This window comes from Aotus nancymaae, unplaced genomic scaffold (assembly GCF_030222135.1).
Source record: "Aotus nancymaae isolate 86718 unplaced genomic scaffold, 86718_ANA_hifiasm-v0.15.2.pri h1tg000040l, whole genome shotgun sequence".
NCBI lineage: Eukaryota > Metazoa > Chordata > Mammalia > Primates > Aotidae > Aotus > Aotus nancymaae.
Window position 1 is genome coordinate 24,241,456 of NW_026988454.1, and position 21,384 is coordinate 24,262,839.

Consider the following 21,384-nt stretch of genomic DNA (forward strand, 5'->3'; position numbering starts at 1 on the left):
ACTAGGGGCAGGGGGCCTGAGGTGTTCTCCAGGTCCCAGGAAGGAACACACCACCCTGCCTCCTCTGGTCCTGGAGTGCTGACACTCATTCTTTCATTGCTCCCAGATGAAGCCCGAAGCTGCTCTAACTCAAGATCTGGTCTATATTGAGCTCCTCAACCCTCTGTTTCCATAGACTGGTGAGAGTCCTCTGAGGCATGGCTGTGAACCCCAGGTCCTTGGCACAGGAGGCCCTGCCACAGAGAACCACTCAGGGCAGATTTCCTGTTAGGTTCTTGGCTACTTCTGGGTCCTGTTTGTGTCACTCGAATATCAGGGTCACCCCAGGAAAGCTAAAAAGCAGCCTCTCTGTCTAACATGGCTGTACCTTGCTATACTTGCCACTTAGCCCGAGTCTTAATCAGGATATTCTGTCCTGATTTTCATTTATGACTTCAGGCTAAATGGGAATCAGGAGAGAAATACACATTTCCATAGGCTCCCCTGAATTTATTGAACACACACACGGTAATACTGGTCCACACGTAGACGAGGCTTAACATGTACTTTGCATGATTTAATTCTCACAGCACCCCTAGGAAGAAGATGTACATTATTATTTACATTTAATAAGTGAAGAAACTGAGGCACAAAGAGGTCGAACGCCTTCCAAAGCCTTCCCCAGGATCACACAGCTCTATGGCACAGGCTGGGGTGGGGCCACGGCTTGGTGGCTCTCCCCTCTCTGCTGAACCCCGGGGCCTCCTCCCTTTATTCCTCTGTGCTCTTCCCTGCCGCCTGGCCTGAAAAAGGCGAATTTTCTTTATTTCCCCCATGCCTGCTCTTCTACCATGAAGCTGGGCTATTTACCATATGAAGGCTGGATTGGGTTCAGTTCCTTTTGAATCTTTTCTTCTGCATATCCAGAGAGAGACTGCGTTGATGCCAGCTGCCAGGCAAATGTTTCACTTCTTCCACTGTCCTCTTCAGAAGAACTCTGGGGACTGCCAAGACTGGCTGGTGGCAGTCATCCAACTCCTACATGGAGATCTATCCAGAATGTGTCCTCGAGAGCCTCGCTCAGCTATCAGCTCCACCTCGGCAGCTAATCGTATCCCTGTGGACGCACGTGGCCAGACTGCTTCCTCCGGCAGCAGCAAGGAATTTAGCCAGGACTGGCCTCTCACCCTCTCCCGCCTGGGCGCCCTGAGTATCAGCAGCTACCCAACATGCGGCTGCTGGCTGTGGTGGCTCCAGAAGGGAGGTACGTCCTTCTGTCTTCATCTTGTACCCCAAGTGACCTCAGACAAACAGGATCAGAGTTGACAGTGTTCCCCATCAAGGCCACATGCTTTTCAAATGCCTTATACATGAGCTATGTGCACCTGCAGATCCCAGGGTTTTGCTCAGATTTCTGGGTCTCCTATCAAAACCTTTAAATAGACAGTTTAAGCCTTATGAGGTGTGATTCTATTGCTCAATTAGCAGTAGTTTTATGTGCAAAGAGTAGCTTTGTAAGGCATTACAAACTTATAAAATGTGAATGGAATCTACGGCAGGCAGGTCTCTCCATAAAGGACCATGTTCTAAACTACTTCATAGATTTCTTTTTTTCAGTCATTTAACAAATATTTTTAAGTAGAATCTCTTCTTCCTCTTCATTTCCAGATAATACTATTTGTGATTCCTTTCAAATCACATAGCAATGGTTCTCAACCTGGTATACTAGGATTCTTTTTTTTTTTTTTTTTTTTGAGACAGAGTCTTGCTCTGACACCAGGCTGGAGTCCAGTGGTACAATCTTGGCTCACTGCAACCTCTGCCTCCCAGGTTCAAGCAATTCTCCTGCCTCAGCCTCCTGAGTGGCTGGGATTACAGGCATGTGCCACCACGCCTGGCTGTTTTTTGCATTTTTAGTAGAGATGGGGTTTCACCATGTTAGGCTGGTCTCAAACTCCTGACTTTGTGATCCTCCCACCTTGGCCTCCCAAAGTGCTGGGATTACAGGCATGAGCCACTGTGCCCAGCCTATATTAGGATTCTTATGTGTCCTGAAGGGCACTAAGGGAAGTCTTTAATATAGTTTCAGTATTTCTTACAGAAAATAGACTTTTATGATAAGGTTGTACTTATGAATTAAAAACATTTCTTTGCCTTCAAGTGAAATAATAAGTGACCCAAGTGGCATCCATGCAGATCTGATGACCACTCTTTAACTGAAATATATGAAAGTGTACATAATTCGTAACATGATAAAAGGACTTTGGAAGATGGACACTTTTGCTCTGTAGTGTTCACGTGGGGAAATGATGCCCACTCATGAGAGGTCAGGGTCCTGCTGCTGCTGCATTGTCACCACAATCGTGTCTACTCGCCCTTTGGCAGGTCACAGTATCATTGTCACTGTAAAAATTGTCGTTTGTGCTTATTACACAAACTTCTGATTAGAGAGGATGTCAACACATAGTGGCTGAGAAGTCCATCTTTCGGTTCAAGCATGCCCCAGCGTTCAGTGGCCACTGAGGCCCTGGATCATTCTGGGTTTCACTAACTAGATAATAAAAATTGTCAGGCGAGGCACAGTGGCTCATCCCTGTAATCCCAGCACTTTGAGAGGCTGAGGTGGGAGGATCACTTGAGATCAGGGGTTCAAAACCAGCCTGGCCAACATGGTGAAACCCTGTCTCTACTGAAAATACAAAAGTTAGCTGGGTGCGGTGTCTGTAATCCCAGCTGCTCGGGAGGCTGAGACAAGAGAATTACTTGACCCCCAGGGGTGGAGGTTGCAGTGAGTCAATACTGTGCCAGTGCACTCCAGCCTGGGCAACAGAATGAGACTTTGTCTCAAAAAACACATTGTCATCTTTCTTTATCACAAACTGGAGCTGTTGCAATTGGTAATCCATGCTCAGCGGATTCATTGAGCCCTTTCTTCTAGAACACCCTCATTGTAAAAAAACAAAACAAAACTGGGGACCCTTATAGTGGAGCTGTGGCCCCAGGGGGCCATCTGGCGTGTCATCACGAGGAAAAATGCCCCTATACCTGCAGTGACAGCGCCCTCTGCTGCTCCCGTCTCTCTGTAGAGATGGAATGGGAGAATGCAGGCCACTTAGTGTCAAGTTTTTCACTCAATAATTAGAACTTCAGTTCACTGGAGAATTTCAACAAATATATTTTGAGTGTCGCTTTTCTGCTGTAAATGTGGGCACTACAGAAAGGAAGGTCATTATGAATGCCCTCACAAAGCTCACAGTCTGATGGGAAACCAGACCTGTAACACCTAGCTAGCGACTAGAGGATGCATGGAATCCTGCGTGTGCTTGGAAGAAGGTGTTATGAAGCAGGTCAGGGAAAGTACAACGTTCTGGGAGGGAAGGGTGGTGGCAGAAAGCTTCACAGAAGAGGTGGCATTTGAGCTGGCTCACTGACGGGTAACGATTTTGTGGGGGCAGAAGCAGTTGGGGATTCTGGCTTTACTTTGAAAGCACTTAAGAGGTGGAGGAGAGGCCAAGCATGGTGGCTCATGCCTGTAATTCTAGTACTTTGGGAGGCTGAGCTGGGCGGATCACCTGAGGTCAGGAGTTTAAGACCAGCCGTCCAACATGGTGAAACCCATCTCTATGAAAAAAAAATTACAAAAATTAGTCTGGCATGGTGGTGGGTGCCTGTAGTCCTGGCTACCTGGGAGGCTGAGGCAGGAGAATCGCTTGAACCAGGGTGGCAGAGGCTGCAGTGAGCCTAGATTGTGCTACTGCACTCCAGCAGGGGCAACAGAGTGAGACTGTCTCAAAAAAAAAAAAAAAAAAAAAAGTCCTTTTGATTAATCATTCCAAGTTGTTGATGGCTTCTTTTCCCAAGCTTGCAGATTTCCTAAACATTCCGCTGGTTTCACCTGTCTCAGATAATCTTGTTTAATGCAGTGGTTCTCAGGAAAGTTTGGCCCACCTGCCGGCAACATCAGAATCTTTTTTTTTTGAGACAGAGTCTCGCTCTGTTGCCCAGGCTGGAGTGCAGTGGTGCCATCTCGGCTCACTGCAACCTCTGCCTCCCGGGTTCGGTTCAAGCGATTCTCCTGCCTCAGCCTTCCGAGTAGCTGGGACTACAGGCGCACGCCACCACGCCCAGCTAATTTTTTGTATTTTTAGTAGAGACGGAGTTTCATCGTGTTAGCCAAGATGGTCTCAACCTCCCGACGTTGTGATCTGCCTGCCTCCGCCTCTCAAAGTGCTGGGATTACAGGAGTGAGCCACGGCGCCCGGCCCAACATCAGAATCTTCTAGGAACTAGGTAGAAATGCAAATTCTTGGGCCCCAACCTAACTGCTGAATCTGAAGCTCTTGGAATTTCCTCTGACATAAATTCGAGGTTGACAGCCACAGTTCTAACATACAGACCCTGGGAGCTGATACAGAGGCTGAGAACCATCTAAGTTACTTTCCATATTCCATCTTGGCAAGTCCCGGCTGAGATTCCTGCCCTGACCTTCTCGTCCACGCCTCAGACGTGTGGAGCAGCCACCAGGGCGGGCTGGTGGCGTGGTCCTCTTGGGCAGATTTTTGGGCAGGGTCGAGCCTGCTTGAGGGCAGAGGCGCTGGTCACAGGGCCCTGACGCAGACTCATATTTCCCCCCTCAAAGCGGATAGAGCCTTAGCAAAGCCATAGCAGCTGGCTTTGGGGTAATGGGGGCCTCTTTAGTCACGCTGAGCGATGCAGCCCTCCTGAGGTTATTCCGAGCGCCCGGGAGAGTGGCCACTCCCGCCCCGGAGGGGGAAGGGTGGCCTGTTTCCAAGTCCGGCTTGGTCAGGTGACAGCGGCGCGGCATACTCAGCAGCAATAAAAAAGAACAGCGCTCGTGAGGCCGCGCCAGCCTGCAAAGAAGACAGCCGGCCCGCGCGGGGACATGCGGCCCCGGGAGCTCCCCGGGCTCGCGCTCCCGCTGCTGCTGCTGCCGCCGCTGCTGCCGCCTTGCCCTGCCCGCAGCGCTGCGCGCTTCGACCCCACCTGGGAGTCCCTGGACGGCCGCCAGCTGCCCGCGTGGTTCGACCAGGCCAAGTTCGGCATCTTCATCCACTGGGGCGTGTTTTCCGTGCCCAGCTTCGGTAGCGAGTGGTTCTGGTGAGTGCACTCCCCTCCGTCTCCTCTGCCGCGCTCTCGTCCCCACCCGCAGGCTCCAGCCACTACCTAGCTGGCCTCGTTCGCAGCCTGGTGCTGCCTGCACCCTCTTCGGTTTCACCTCCCACTGCGTTACTGGCGTTTCGCACTTCCGGGTGTCGAATGTGGGGTTTCTTGCCTAAGTGGTTCGTGCTGAATGAACAGGGAATTTTTCTTCCGTGTAACTGCAAGAGTTTTCAGACACACCTGACTCCTCAGCTTCTTCACAGTTGCGCATATGAAGCTGTAGTTATGACACTACAACATCGAGCTACTAGACACATTCATCAGTTTGTGCAGGGCATCACATGAGCGCGGACTCAGACACAATGGCTCATGGTTGCTCTGCCAATTTGCAGTCATTCTGCAGTGAACTTATGGTTAAAACAGTTATGAGTATGTGAAACAACTGTTCATTTGAACACAATTGGCTATTTAATGTTAACATGTTACCCATATGTGGCTCCAGGAACTTTTAAAAGAGGTTCTAGAATGGTACTCTTAACACAACCCAGTTATACTTCCGTATGAAAGGTGCTGCACAAAAATCTGTGCTTAAGATTTTACTTTAAGATCTATGTGAAAATGTGCATATAATTTCTCAAACTGTTGCGCATGTCTTTTCCGGCTAAATGCTACAAGTATTAAGTTATTTAAAATAGAAATATTTTGTGTGCATATATAGATACATGCACATAATATATTCTTTTATTTTATATATTTATTTAGAGACAGAATCTGACTGTCGCCCAGGTTGGGTGCAGTGGGGTGATCCTGGCTCACTGCAACCTTCGCCTGCCAGGCTCCAGTGATTCTCATGCCTCAGCCTATGGAGTAGCTGGGACTACAGGCATGCGCCACCATGCAGGCTAATTTTTGTATTTTTTAGTAGAGACGGGGATTTGCCATGTTGGTCAGGCTGGTCTCGAACTCTTGACCTCAGGTGATCAGCGGTGGCTCATGCCTGTAATCCCAGCACTTTGGGACACATAATATATTCTTAAGTAAAATAAAGGAATCATTAAACAATAAGTATTTATTTGAATCAACTATGTACTACATAAATAGTATACATCAAAATTAACATACTATATTTAATAGACACAGTACAGAGTATGAGCTATATGTTATATTAACATTACATAGTATACACTGTACCATGCTTACTGTAGGGGTAGAAAAGTTACACCGCCATTCTGTTAGGGTCTCTGCTGGGTCCGATAATTAAATTGACATTGTGTGATTAAATTATATGGGGAGGCTTAAAAAGTAAGAGTTATTTGAACAAGGTCTGTACATTCTACTTCTTGTCTTTGAAGCTTAGGATGTTGCCTTTTCTTCTGGTATAGAGTATCTTTCACACTGGAATTTCATCTTCTGCTCCTAAGGAACAGCACAAAGGTCAAAGTGCTCTTCATGCTTCTGCTATTTTTCAAGTTTCTTTACCTTTAATAATATGCCACAGTAGCATATTTTAGCCCTTTCATTACAAAGAGATTGACTACCTGCAACCAGCAACCTTTCTTATTAGTAGGCCAGTTGATGTAAAAAATAAAACTGGGTAAATCTATGGAGAATTATTCATATACTTTAAATAATTCAACTTGTAAAACAGAGACTCTTTTATACCAAAACATAGCTACTTCAAAAAGATGCTACACATATTTATTTGCATGTTTTGGGCTGTAAGGAATCTTGAGTTTATTTTGGAAATGTTTTAGATTAGTGTGGTACATAATTAACACATTTTCTTCCTCCTAAATTGTATCTTATATTATCATTTTGTTCAATCATGAAGATTAGGTAAAGATATATTGGTACCAGAACAGGATTTGACATTTGTTAAAACTAGTACTATGCCAAAATAAAACAGCTACTTTTGAGTCATTTTATTCTTTGCTATGAATAACTTCATTTTCTACAAATAAACTCACGGTTGTTTGTTTTGACCTACAACAATAAAGTTATTTCTCATACTAAACAAAATAGAGAACACATTCCTGAAGATCTGGAAATGCATTAACCCTGTGGAAGATTTTTTAATTATCTATGATTTCCCTTTGTATCCTCTGCTCCTTACTCTCAATTTGACTTTCGGGCAATCAACTGTACAGATGAATATATCTGACTGTCCTAAATGGCTATGAAAAACCAAATATAAATGATGGAGTTTCTACCATAAATGCCTTTTTTCATCTCTCAGCATGAAATTTGAGTCTAGACTAGGGGAGAATGCAGGTTCAAATTAGATGATGCTAGGAGAAATTCCCTCCTTTTTTCAACTTTCTGAATGTCCAGTTTCTCTTTTACAGTTCAATTTGAAAGGTAATGCCTATAGTCCCAGCTACTTAGGAGAGTGAGGTGGGAGGATCACTTGAGCCCAGTAGTTCAAGACTGTGGTGAGGTATGACCATGCCACTGCATTCCAACCTGGGTGATAGAGCAAGACCCTGTCTCAACCAATCGATTAATCAATAATAAATAAATAATAAAAATGCTTCAAGGATCCATTAGGATACTTTCACTTTAAGGTATCAAAAACCCAAGTAAAAGGTATAATGATAGGGGGTTATTATCTCACACAACAAGAAATTTAGAGGTAGTTGGTTCATTGATGAAATAAAAGACATAGGCTTTTTCTGTCATCCTTAGTCTGGGGACTTGTCCCTTCATGGTCACATGATGGCAGCCAGGCATCATAACTTCACACAACCTTGCACAAAGGCAGGAGGACCAGTGTCTCTTTTCATTAGGAGGGAAACCATGTCCAGAATTCTCAAAGTCTGCTTTCCCTCAAGTTCCTTTGGCCATGATGGATCTTACATCCCTGTTTTAGCTGTAGTGGAAGCTGGGAAATTAGGTAAATATGACTTTTGGGTAGGCAAACAACATTCCTGCCACATAGTATGCCCTTCAGTTATGTCTTCTTAGCAGAAAGAGTCTCCTGATCATCTTATGAAGTGTAGCGCTGATTATGGATTTGCTTATCCTCTAGAAATACTCTTACGAAAGGAATGGTGATAGAAAAAGTAGGAGGTGGGTCAGAAATGGGGATTGCATCTATTTCATGAGGATGGTTATTTTGTGTTTAAAATGTTTAAATGTGCTTTTCCTCATGAAGTCTTGCTTATGCAGTTTAGGATCAATATACCAATGCTTAGAATGAACGCATATAACAAGTAATCCTTGAAGGTTGAGTCCATTAATTAAAATAACAGCATCGTCTTAATTTTATTGTTGCTTCCCTTTCTGTGCTGTGCCTCCAAAGTGTTCTCTACTAGTGAATATAATAGATGCATGTTATGTTTTAGGCATTTGGTCTTCCTTTCAGAAGCCCTAGTCATTTACGTTACAAAGGACAATGTGTAATAACACATACTACATGTTGTGATTTAAAGGTGAAGAATTAAAAGAGAATGGGGCTGGGCATGGTGACTCATGCTGTAATCCTAAGACTTCAGGAGGCTGAGGCAGGAGGGTTGCTTGAGCCCAGGAGTTTAAGACCAGTCTGGGCAACACATGGAAATCACATTTCCACAAAGAAAAAAAAAATAACCAGGTGCGGTGACACATGCCTGTAGTCCCAGCTACTCAGGAGGCTGAGGTGAGAGGATCCCTTGAGCCCAGGAGGTCAAGGTTACAGTGAGCCATGATTGCACTACTGCACTCCAACCTGAGTGACGGAATGAGACCCTGTCTTAAAAAAAGAGAGAGAGATGGGTAGCTGAGTTGCCTAGAATGCTCTAGTTTATGAGCCAAGTGGATTTCACAGGGGGATAGATAGAGAGGGGGGTTTAGTTTGCATAAGCTTTCTTTAAAGCCAAGTCAAACCAATGGGAAGTGAGAAAGAGAATCTGGGTCCTACTGTATCTGAGTGAGGGGTAAATGGTAAAGGGAGCTGGAGCAGTTCTTTTAAATGTGTGTGTATGTGTTGTTTATATGCTCTTTCCTTTCCTCCCCTTAGGTGGTATTGGCAAAAGGAAAAGATACCGAAGTATGTGGAATTCATGAAAGATAATTACCCTCCTAGTTTCAAATATGAAGATTTTGGACCACTATTTACAGCAAAATTTTTTAATGCCAACCAGTGGGCAGATATTTTTCAGGCCTCTGGTGCCAAATACATTGTCTTAACTTCAAAACATCACGAAGGTAAGTCAATCCAGCGTATGCAAATTGCTGACAATTGTTAAGAAATGGAAAGTTGTTATTTTGGAAGAAAAAACTAAAGCAAGGTCTAATTTTCTCTTAGGAGCAACCATAAGTGGTGACTGATACTTGCTTATAACTTAGGGACTGCACGTTCAACCAAATTGAGAGATATTATGAATACAGAAAGAACCCCTCCACATAACAGAGGAAAGATGGTCACATTTTGTTACATGTATATTGAACAATATTTCCAAGATTTCCTTAAAGCTGTTTGTTGAAGGGAGTGTGAGTTGTAAGTCAAAATTCATCATTGGAATTGCACTCTTTCCTTCCCTTTCTCTGTAGTGCATCCTGTGAATGCATCACGGAGGTTATACTGCTATAGTCTTGCATCATTACGATGCACCTGGCTGCCCTTTTAGCCAACTCTTAGCCAAATGGTGCAAATAGTGGATGAATTGATAGTGATGAGAGTGACCAAGATCACTTGGAGGGAAAAGGATTGTGGAACTGTAATGGTTCCCAGAAAAATCAGAGGTGGTAGAAGAATACCTAAAAACCCCACAGTAGTCCTATTTTAATAGAATAGATTCCACCCATTACCATTTCAATATTTGTAAGGCCAAGGAAGCATTAATAAATAGTTTTTGTTCCAACTGCTTGTTAATTTATCAGTTTCTTTTGAATGATCATTTTTGTCTTGGTACAAAAAAAAAAAAATATGCACTGGATGTGGTAGCTCATGCCTGTAATCCCAAAACTTTGGGAGGTCAAGGAAGGAGGATCATTTGAGCCCAGGGGTTCGAGATCAGCCTGGGCAACATAGTGAGACCTTTTCTCTACCCAAAAAAAAACCCCTAAAAAGTTAGCATGGTGGCATGTCTCCAGAGTCCAAACTACTTGGGAGGCACAGGTGGGAGGACTTTTTGAGCCTGGGTGATTGAGGCTGCAATGAGTGGAGATAGGGCCACTACACTCCAGTTTAGGCAGCAGAGGGAGATCTTGTCTCAAAAAAAAAAAAAGAAAAGAAAGAAATTTTGCTTTATTGTTTTCTCCAGGGATGGGATGGGAATAGGAGAGGAGAACCAAAGCAAAAAATCTGGAATTATCAGAGGATAGTCTTCCCTTTGGCCACATTCTGATAGCTTCATGATTTTCTCCTTTAGATGTTTCTCCTGCTGAGATGGATATCTATAAAGTGTATTTGCTTGATAACATGCTGATTTCCTGATGTCTAGGAACTTTCCCAAGCTGTATGGCACAAAGTATTAAATAGTGAGTTTATTTAATAAAAATTCATAATCAAACTGTGAGAACAGATGATGTAGCCCACATTTATACATTTTCTAGGACCCGTGTTGTCAGATGTTTTCATTGCTTACGGAAAATGCATGCTAAGCTCAGGAAGGGTGATCACTGTGTGAGCTTCTGGTGGTGATATTAAAATGAAGACCCATGTGGTTTTAGTACTGTCTGACATTAGGACCTGTCAAGTTGAAAAATTTTGAATATGACTTTAGATATTGACACTGCTCTGAAGCTTACCACAGACATGACAGGAACAAGAGTGAGCTGTTTTAAAAAGCTTATTTAAATGAATCTAAGACCAGGTGCAGTGGCTCACTTCTATAATCTCAACACTTTGGGAAGCCGAGGAAGGAGGATTGCCTGAGGCCAGGAGTTTGAGACCAGCCTAGGCAGCAAAGTGAGACCCTGTCTCTGAAAAAATAAAATTAGCTGGGTGTGGTGGAGCACACCTGTAGTCCTAGCTACTTGGGAGGCTGAGGTGGGAGGAACACTTGAGCCCAGGAGGTCGACGATGCAGTGAGCCAAGGTCGCACCACTGAACTCCAGCCTAGGTGACAGAGCCAGAATCTGTCTCAAAAAAAATAAAAAATAAAAAATGTGAGTCAATCTTAAACTTGTTCTAATTTACCAAGAGTAAAGTGTTTCACCAAATGTATCATAAATGTCTATTCTGAAAGATTCTTTTAGATTTTAGTGGAATAGTAACAACGTACTTAAGTCTCTAGGCACTAATGAAATTTTTGAGGCTTTCATATTTATTATGTTTTAAGTATTTCAGTTTATCTATCTCTTCTAACATTTTATGTAGAACAACCAGCAATCTAAATGCAAATTCCTGTTAAAAATGAACGACTTCTAAGTGTTGCATAAAGGTATACATTATTTTTCATATCTATGTAGTTGGTAGACTATTCGCTTTTGGGTGATTTTATTAAAGAGGAACCTCCAAGCTTATGACTTTATAGTAGAATGAGATTACACATGGTGAGTATATTTTAAAGTATAGAACCATTGGGAAATAGTGTTTTTTTTGCCGCTCTGCTTAAGTGAATAATCAAGCTAAAAGAGATTTGCTGTACGTGGATCACCAGTGTTCTAAGAATCACACTATAATAAAATAAACAATCCTAAAACTAAGCAGTAGAATTCAAGCTTTGGTTTAGAAGACACTAAGAATCTTGCAGGAGTGCATCTCAGGATCTTCGTAATACACAGTAGTCGTCATCATTCAGCATGGTACACATATATGTTCCCATCTTAGTTGTGAGCGGCTATTGTTGATTGTTTATTTTGTGCTATACTTGGTGCTAGCAGTTGGCTAAAGACAGAGCAGGGAGCACTTCAGACATGATGCTATCCCTCAAGGACTTTAAAATCTAAGAGGGAAAATACTGGAGATCGATCAGACCATATGACCATCTAACTTTTGGGGTACAATGATGTACCCTGAAAGTTGCTTTTAAAAACCTTGATCTCACCTTGTTTAAATTCTCATTTCTCATATAAAAGCACCATATATGCCATGAAAAAGTTGCCATAAAACAGTCATTTGTAGGAGCAGGTATTTATATATCACATGTACTATGTGACTTGTTTTGGCATTTGTGTGGGTTGAAATTTACTAAAATAAAGTTGACATGCTTACAAGGGCTTTTACTATAATTTTCTAGGCTTTACCTTGTGGGGTTCAGAGTATTCGTGGAACTGGAATGCCATAGATGAGGGGCCCAAGAGGGACATTGTCAAGGAACTTGAGGTAGCCATTAGGAACAGAACTCACCTGCGTTTCGGACTGTACTACTCCCTTTTTGAATGGTTTCATCCACTCTTCCTTGAGGATGAATCCAGTTCATTCCATAAACGGCAATTTCCAGTTTCTAAGACATTGCCAGAGCTCTATGAGTTAGTGAACACCTATCAGCCTGAGATTCTGTGGTCGGATGGTGACGGAGGAGCGCCGGATCAATACTGGAACAGCACAGGCTTCTTGGCCTGGCTATATAATGAAAGGTATGTATGTTATGAGATCGCTGCCGTTACTCTCCACATTCCTAATATATTTCCAATACTTTAATACCTTCGCTTCATAAAATATTTCCTTTTAAGTCATTGGTGGTATGGGGGGAGTAAATCATTGTAAATAATACTTATTAGCTATATGACATTTACTCAACATAATCAAGAGTAAACAAATCAGGAGTAAAATCGAACTCAATGGTCTGACTTTGAGATCAGACTAAAAATCACAGGACCGAGAACTGCCAAGGTGTAAATGTTGTGGATCCCCCGCTTATCTCTCCTACTCTGGTCCTTGATGGCCTCTATTCTGGGACAACTCTGTTTATTCATCCCTATTTCTGATAATGTGCTTCTGAATCCCTCTGACTGCTTCTTTTTATCCTCTTACCTCTTGGTCGTCTTTGCTGCCCAGTCAGCGTCACCCTTGTCTGTCTCCTCTTTTCCTTCATCAGCAGCATTTTCACTTTCTCCAGTGTTTGCCTATTGCTTGCTGATATGTTCAAGGCTGCCCTATTAGAACAGGGAGTTCTGATTAAACTCCTCCATTAGGCTTAAACTATATGGACCAAATTTGCATGTGCACTAGAAAGCACTGGGTATTGTGCTACGAAGTCAGGAAGCCTTCTGCTTGTACTTCCTGGGCCCACACAGGGTACAGATACAAATATTCTGAAGAACCCTTGATACTTAAAACAGCAATGTGTCCAGGTACCCCTTCCAAGGGAAAAGACTGGGAGCCATCACTTCAATTTGTGACTCAAAACTGTCCTCTCTATGTGGCATGGATTTCCTTCTAACTATACCACCTGCTATGATAAATAATGTTGTGGGGATATTTCACATAACATCAACAAATTTTCTGAGGTTTTTCAATATTAGGCACAATTGTAAGAGAAAGAGAAAGTCTAGACTACATGTATGAGATCATTGAATCATTGGAAAGAAAAGTGTCTTGGGTATAAATTCAGTTTTGGCTACCATTTACAATATGGAAGGGAAGTTAAAATAATCATATAATAATCTTATGAGTGCTATATGTGCTGGGCACTAGGCTAAATGTTTTACATAACTTATTTTTGTTCTAATCATAGATGAGGAAATTCATTATTCAGAGGAGCCAGGTAACTTGCTCCAGGTCTGGGAGCTAGAAAGTGACAAAGCCAGAACTCCAATTAACCCAGTTCTGTTTGACTTCAAAACCATGGGCTTTTCATTGTACTATGCCATGGTCCCTTGTTAGAAATGTATTTCAATTAGATATCTTTTCAGTGGCATCTCTTTTTGTATAAAAAGCTTATACCTTTTGTTTTAAAAAATTGTATATTTTGTTTCAGCCCAGTTCGGGACACAGTAGTCACCAATGATCGTTGGGGAGCTGGTAGCATCTGTAAGCATGGTGGCTTCTATACCTGCAGTGATCGTTATAACCCAGGACATCTTTTGCCACATAAATGGGAAAACTGCATGACAATAGATAAGCTGTCCTGGGGCTACAGGAGGGATGCTGGAATCTCTGACTATCTTACAATTGAAGAATTGGTGAAGGTACAGTAAAATGTCTGTGGCTATTAACGTAATATTCTTAATAGTGTGGTCATGTAGGAATTATTTCTTATAATTTGTATAGCTCAATGGCCTATCAGTATAGGACACTGTTCTATCCTGCATTTGTTCTTCTGGGCAGTGACTAAATATACATGTATAAATATGTAAATGCAACATATTAGCACATTAAAGATATAATTATTTTATTTATCTAAAAACATGTATTCTTAATTTTTTAGCAACTTGTAGAAACAGTTTCATGTGGAGGAAATCTTTTGATGAATATTGGGCCCACACTAGATGGCACCATTTCTGTAGTTTTTGAGGAGCGACTGAGGCAAATGGGGTCCTGGCTAAGAGTCAATGGAGAAGCTATTTATGAAACCCATACCTGGCGATCCCAGAATGACACTGTCACCCCAGATGTGTGGTAAGTCATTCTTGTTACCAAGTCTCTTTTATAAAGGGAGAGATTTAAAATTTATCAGACATACAAAGAAGAGTAAGATAAAAAGAAAAATTGGATTAATTCCTATGTATATAAAGCACTTTCCAAACTTTGCTTACTCTAATATAAAGAGAAGGGGAAGAATGTGCATGTTTTTGAACATTTATTGTTTACCAAATTGAGCTTACATAATCTCTATGTATCTCCCAGTGGTGGACAAATTTTGGCTGAAAGTAGTCAGCTCTTAGAAAAATTGTAAGCCATTTAGACTAATAAAAAATGCTGAATGGTTAGTCTAAAACAAAGACTACTGTTTATTTAGTTCTGTAAATTCTGACTTTTGCAGATGTTGCATACCATGAAATTAGCAAACAAGAGGTACCCAATGGCAGAGAAAATGTTAGGTTAAAAATGAGTAAAAATAGGGAGGATTCTGGGAAGATGCTCCTCTCTGAGATTGGAAAGGTTCTGTGTGTCAATGAGTATATGAGTCAGACACAAATATGACAGTTTCTGATATGGTTTCTTAACATATACAAAATAAGAGTAGCATTGGCGAAGTTCTAAAAATTCACCTTCGGTTGGCCCCTGATTACTGCCTGATTAAATAGAAACGAAAGATTAGACTAAATGTTCTTCAATCTACTTGACTTATGACTTAAAACATTATCAACCCATTGAATAAAATGAAGTAGGGCAAGCTGGACAGAGCAAATAATTGTGGAATTTTAAAATGTTGATCTGGGAGAAGCCATAATGAGAACTCAGTATCAGTCTCTCATGTGATAGAGGATAGTGCAAATATGGTTTTGGAATTTGCTTCTGTACTTATATTTGAATATGAGGGTATCTGATCTGGGACTTCACAGTCATTAACCATTATTCTATTGTGTTTATTTCAATAAATAAACATAAAAACTAAATATTTAATGTGGATTATAAAGCTGCGAGTCTGGCTCCTACCAACTTCCCCGATGCTGAGTGGTCCTACTCTCCCTCCTTACCACAGGAGCCTTCTTCCCCATCAGGTTCATCGTGCCCACCTTCTTGCAGTCACCTACAGACTCCCAGGTGAACCCTTAAAATCCTTTGAGAGTGTAGCCCTGGCTAACCATCCCTGTCCCCAGAACTACTCTTCACATAATTCTTAGTGTCACAGTTCTAATTATCTGCACCTCCTGTCTTCTAGGGATCTTGTCCACTTGACCTTTGTTACCTGTTCCTTTACATGACCAATACACAAGGTCATGTTGGTAATAGAAAGTCGAACTTCCTACTCAACATTTCCACTTGGATGCATAGCATCTTAGACCTGTATGTCTGCAACTGAAGTCTTGAGTTTTAAAATTTTGCTGTAGACTAGCTCCACCCACGGTCTTCCCCACCTCAGTAAATGGCAGCTCTATCCTTTAGGTGGTTGTCAGGCCAAAAACCTTGGTGTCCTTAACTTCCCTTTCTTCTATAATCATGCTTTAGACTTTGCATTACCAATAACTGCACCCCTTCCATGGCTCTAGTTTGAAGCATTCTGCCATCTGCCTACCACTTCTTCTGCTTTGGCTCACTCCACACAGCACTGTGGCTTCCAAAGGGATCTATAATCCAGTGATCATACTATCTTTTCATCCTGTCATCTTTTCTCTGTCCCTCTTTTTCCTTATCCAGGTCAGATTCTGTGGCCTGTCACTGTAACCAGTCTATTGCATACACCCAACTCCTGAACTCTCTCTCCCTTCTGCCATACTCACTTGACAGAACATCAACTTTAAATTCAGATCTACTTATTCCATGCCTGCTCCTGGACAGCAAACTGTAACTATAGAAACACACACACACACACACACACACACACACACACACATACACGCATGCACCTAGACAGACACACATGTAAAAGTATCTCACTTTTGGCTTTAAGGTCAACCCTTGTGTCCTGATCCCATTGCAAATCATCCACTCAAGGATTTTTAAAGCAATTCTCCCCTTTTACTCAATTTCACTTGCATTTCTAGCTACCTTCCCATTTCTCTTCTTTCCTTTGTGGTAAAACATCTTGAAAGAATTGTTTTCATGCTATCTCCAGTTCCTTGCTACAGTTTTCATGTTTGTCTCTTGAACCCACTGTGGTTGAGCTTCCATCCCCACACTCCACAGAATTACTCTTCTCAAGGCCACAGTAACCTCTGCCTTGCCAAATCCAGTGATGAGTCCCCAGTGCTCTTTTTCTCAACAAACTGGCAGCACTTACTTCACTTGATAACTCTCTCTCCTGGTGTTCATCATACCTGTTGGGCCTTCCTTCTTAGTTCCTTTGCTGATTTCGTCTCATTTTCCAACCTCTAAATCTTGAAGTGCCCTGAGGTTTAGACTTTGGACTTCTATTCTTCTCTATTTATCTGAATGTCCCAGGTGATGTGCCCATTTTCCTGGCTTTAAATGCTATATCGATGACCTCAATGCCACATTTCTATTTCCAGTGCAGACCTCTTTCTGAACTCCAGCCTCATTAACGTCCTACTCAACATTTCCACTTGGATGCATAGCATCTTAGACCTGTATGTCCACAACTGAAGCCCCGAGTTTTAAAATTTTGCTATAAACTAGCTCCACCCACGGTCCTCTCCATCTCAGTTAATGGCAGCTTCATCCTTTAGGTGGCTCTCAGGCCCAAAACCTTAAAGACCTTAGTTTTCCTTTCTTTTATAGTCACAGCCAACCCATCAGCAGATATCATCCTCTTTATCTTGGAAATATATTCAGAATCTGACCACTTCTCATCCTGTCTGTGGCAACCCTCATCCTTTTAGTTTCCATTGTCTCGCCCCTGCCTGGATTATTTCAGCAGCTTCTTAACAGGTTTCTATTTCTACCCTTTAACCTATTCACCACAAAGCGATCAGAGTAAACTTTTAAGTAATAATGCCACTTCCATGCTCATATTTCTCCAGTGGCTTCCAGTCTCAGAGAAAAGGCTGTGTCCAATAGATGCTTACAAGGGCTTATCAAATCTGGCTCATCGCCTTTCTGATCTTATCTGCTGTCACCCTCTCCTATTTCCTCTCCTTCAACCACTCTGCCTTCCTTGCTGTTGCATCAACAGGCTAAGCACAGTCTTGCACTGGGGCTCCTGTACTTGCCGTTCTGGCTGGAAGGCTTTCTCCAGACGCTCCTGTGGCCCTCCCATGGTGCTCCCATGGCTGTCTTCCATGCCACCTTTAAGAAGTCTTCCCTGACTATTCCACTTAAAATAACACTCCCAGGCCCTTCTGTTCCTACCTAGCATGCCCTGTCCTTCTTACCTGGCTTGTTTCCTCCATAGTATTTAATCATCACCTGCATATTTGTTCACTCTAATTTCTCCCACTAGAATGTAAGCCCCATGAGGACAAGGACTTTGTTCAATGTTGCAAATAGCTCTAAAACAGCATCTAGCATTTTAAGATTTCAGTAAGTATTTGTTGAGTAGTTGAATGAATATACGAATGAATTCCATTTTCTTTGTCTAAGGCATACTTCCCTTACCTTCTTCTTTGTTCTCATTCATCCTCTAAGTCTCAGATTAAATGTCATGCTCTTGGAGGGGCTTCTTTTTGATGTTCTAATCTAAAGAGATCCTTTTGTTATAATCTCTCAATTTCCTTTTCTTTCATAGTGCGTATCAGAACTCACACTTTCATATTATTTGTGATTTTTTAGTGTCTGCCTTTACAGTCTGCCCACTCTAGTCTAAGTTCCATAAGCACAAGAACTATGTGTGTTTTGTTTTCTACTGTAACTCTTAACACTGAGCACAGTACTAGGCACAGAACTGACACATGCATTTCCTGTCTTATTGAATGAATGAATGAATATAAACATTTGAACAACACATGAAAAGCCATGAAGCTCTTGCATCCTACCCCCTTAGCTCATCTCCCTCCCCTTTTCAGCTCCATGAGAGCAGTCTGATGAAAAGGAATGCTAGCCCAAGAAAATCTTTGTCTTTCAAGAACTTCCTTTTGGTCTTGTGGGAGGAAGGTGCTTTTTATACTAGCATGGGGCTATTTTTCCTTCCCTTCTATTAATGGCGACATTGGTAAATAGGTGCTAAATAGAAGTATCCTGTAAAATAATTCCAGATTGTTCTTGATCCACAAATAATGAGAAACATGGGATGTAACTTGTTACTGTGCTTTTTATTTTTTCTTTTAACCAGGTATACATCCAAGCCTAAAGAAAAATTGGTCTATGCCATTTTTCTTAAATGGCCCACATCAGGACAGCTGTTCCTTGGCCAGCCCAAAGCTATTCTAGGGGCAACACAGGTAAGAGGGAACTTTACCTTTTTCCTTTAAATTGCTGATTAGAACACCTTGATGCAAACATAACTTTTAACTTTAAGGGAAGCCTTATGTCTGTTCCTCTTGCACCTCATAAATGTAATTTCAAAATGAGCTCCAGCCAAGCGTTGCACTCACACTGTAATTCCAGCACTTGGGAAGCTGAGGCAGGAGGATGTCTTGAGGCCAGGAGTCTTAGACTAGCCTGCGCAATATAGCAAGACCCCTCTCTACAAATTTTTTTTTTAAAGTTAGCTGAGTATGATGGCACACACCTGTAGTCCTAGCTGCTCAGGAGGCTGAGGCAGGAGGATTGCATGAGCCCAGTATGTCAAGACTACAGTGAGCTATGTTTTGCACCACTTCGCTTCAGTCTGTCTCTGGAAAAAATAAAACAAAACAATAAAATCAAATCAAATGAATTTCACCAATGAGAGTGTTTGGTTAAAACCTTTGAAACTTTTGGTTTCCCAGAAAACTAAGCTGATGAAACAGCTACAGTATCTCTATGCATAACACTGTAAAATAGACATTATTCTTCACAGTCATTCTACGTTGTTTAAGTTCATTGCATGTATCCAAAATGATTCTTCTCACAAAACTGGAATTTAGATGCTTTCCCTGACACCCTACTCCAGAACATATCTGAATACAAGATGTCATGATTCTACTATTTTATGTTTATAAAACATTTTGGAGAAAGTTAGAGATTAATTTAACTGTTGTAACCACCAGATCTGGCATTGAGTTCATGCGGATATATTTTATAGCTTATTTTTTAAAATACATTATCCCTTTGGAGGGTAATTGTCCATATGGTTCTCCTTGCATCACCTTTCTGCGTTTCATTTCTAATACGTGTGGTTGATGAGGCAGAAAGAAGATGAGTTCAAATCTAATAATTATAGCTTAGTAGCCCAGGTATGACATTGATTATATTTTTATTTTATTTATGTTCTTTTTGGTGCCAATTAACATCATTATTTAAAAGCTCATGTGTTTTATTTTCGAATTGATCCACCTGAGAAGCAAAATTTTTGGTTCACAATAACCCTAGAATATGTAGATAACTTACTTGAATTTGCTTAGTATAATAAGACTAAGGATATAAAACAATTACAGTAATAATTGATCAAATTCATGTATTATTGATAGTGGAAGTTATTAGAAAATCTAGGGGAGGAACACTGACTAGATAAGCCTTATTTGGGCAGACTGGTTTCAGAGTCATTTTCTGCTCCTGATCCTCTCTTCAGCATTTTCTCCACTCTGACACTCCATTCAGCCTTTAAAATTCTCCTCCCTCAACCCCTGCACACTCTTATTTCCCTCTTGAGAGTAAAACAGAAGCAAGACTATACAGGCAAAATACATATACTCAATTAGATGAAGAGTGATTGTGAGTCACTAAATAAAGGTAAAAATGAATCTCTGGCCTCAGTTATTTTTTTCAGAATTACTAATCACTCCTTTCCAACAGAAAGTGGGTGAGAGAGAGAAATTTGGAGACATTTGCATGTATGTTTTTAATTTCAGGTGAAACTACTGGGCCATGGACAGCCACTTAACTGGATTTCTTTGGAGCAAAACGGCATTATGGTAGAACTGCCACAGCTAACCTTTCCTCAGATGCCTTGTAAATGGGGGTGGGCTCTAGCACTAACTAATGTGATCTAAAGTGCAGCAGAGTGGCTGATGCTGCAGTTATGTCTAAGACTAGGAACCATCGGGTGTCTAGCAAATGTACAATTGGATAAGAAAAATCAAGTAATTATTTTGGCAATTCAACCTTTTCCCTTTTCCCTGCTAAATTAATGTAACCATTTTAACTCTCCAGCGCACTTTGCCATTAAAGTCTCTTCACATTGATGTTTCCATGTGTGACTCAGAAGTGAGAATTTCTTCACATTAGAGTAGGTAGGAATTGGTGGTATTGTGGACTGAACTGAAAATTTTATGTTGAAGCCATAACCCCCAACATGACTGTACAGTTATGAGTCACTTAACAATTGGGATATTTTCAGGGAAACACAATGCTAGTCAATTCTTTGTTGTTGTTGTGCCAACATCATAGAATGTATTTACACAAACCTAGATGGCATCGCCTAACACACGTAATCTGTATGCTATATAGACTATTGCTTTCGGCTACAGACATACACAGCATGTTACTGAATACTGTAGGTAATTGTAACACAATGGTATTTGTGTATCTAACATGTGGAAACATAGAGAAGGAACAGTGAAAATACTGTAAAAAATGGTGCACCTGTATAGGGCACTTAGCATGAATGGAGCTTACAGAACTGGAAGTGGCTCTGGGTGAGTCAGTGAGTGAGTGGTGAGTGAATGTGAAGGCCTAGGACATTATTAAACACTACCACAGACTTTATAAATACTGTTATACTACATTTATAAAAAATGTTTTTTTCAATAATAAATTTATGTAAGCTTACTGTA

General features: G+C 41.5%; 1 protein-coding gene across 1 annotated transcript; it reads left to right on the forward strand.

Moving 5' to 3' along the window:
• Positions 1-4,797: 4,797 nt before the first annotated feature.
• FUCA2 (alpha-L-fucosidase 2) lies at positions 4,798-20,793 on the forward strand. Its single transcript, XM_012474499.3, has 7 exons — positions 4,798-5,097; positions 9,098-9,285; positions 12,264-12,603; positions 13,947-14,157; positions 14,397-14,587; positions 18,801-18,909; positions 20,461-20,793. The coding sequence occupies exons 1-7, from the start codon at positions 4,883-4,885 to the stop codon at positions 20,599-20,601; spliced, it is 1,395 nt and encodes a 464-aa protein (XP_012329922.1). The 5' UTR covers positions 4,798-4,882; the 3' UTR covers positions 20,602-20,793.
• The last annotated feature ends 591 nt before the right edge of the window (positions 20,794-21,384 follow it).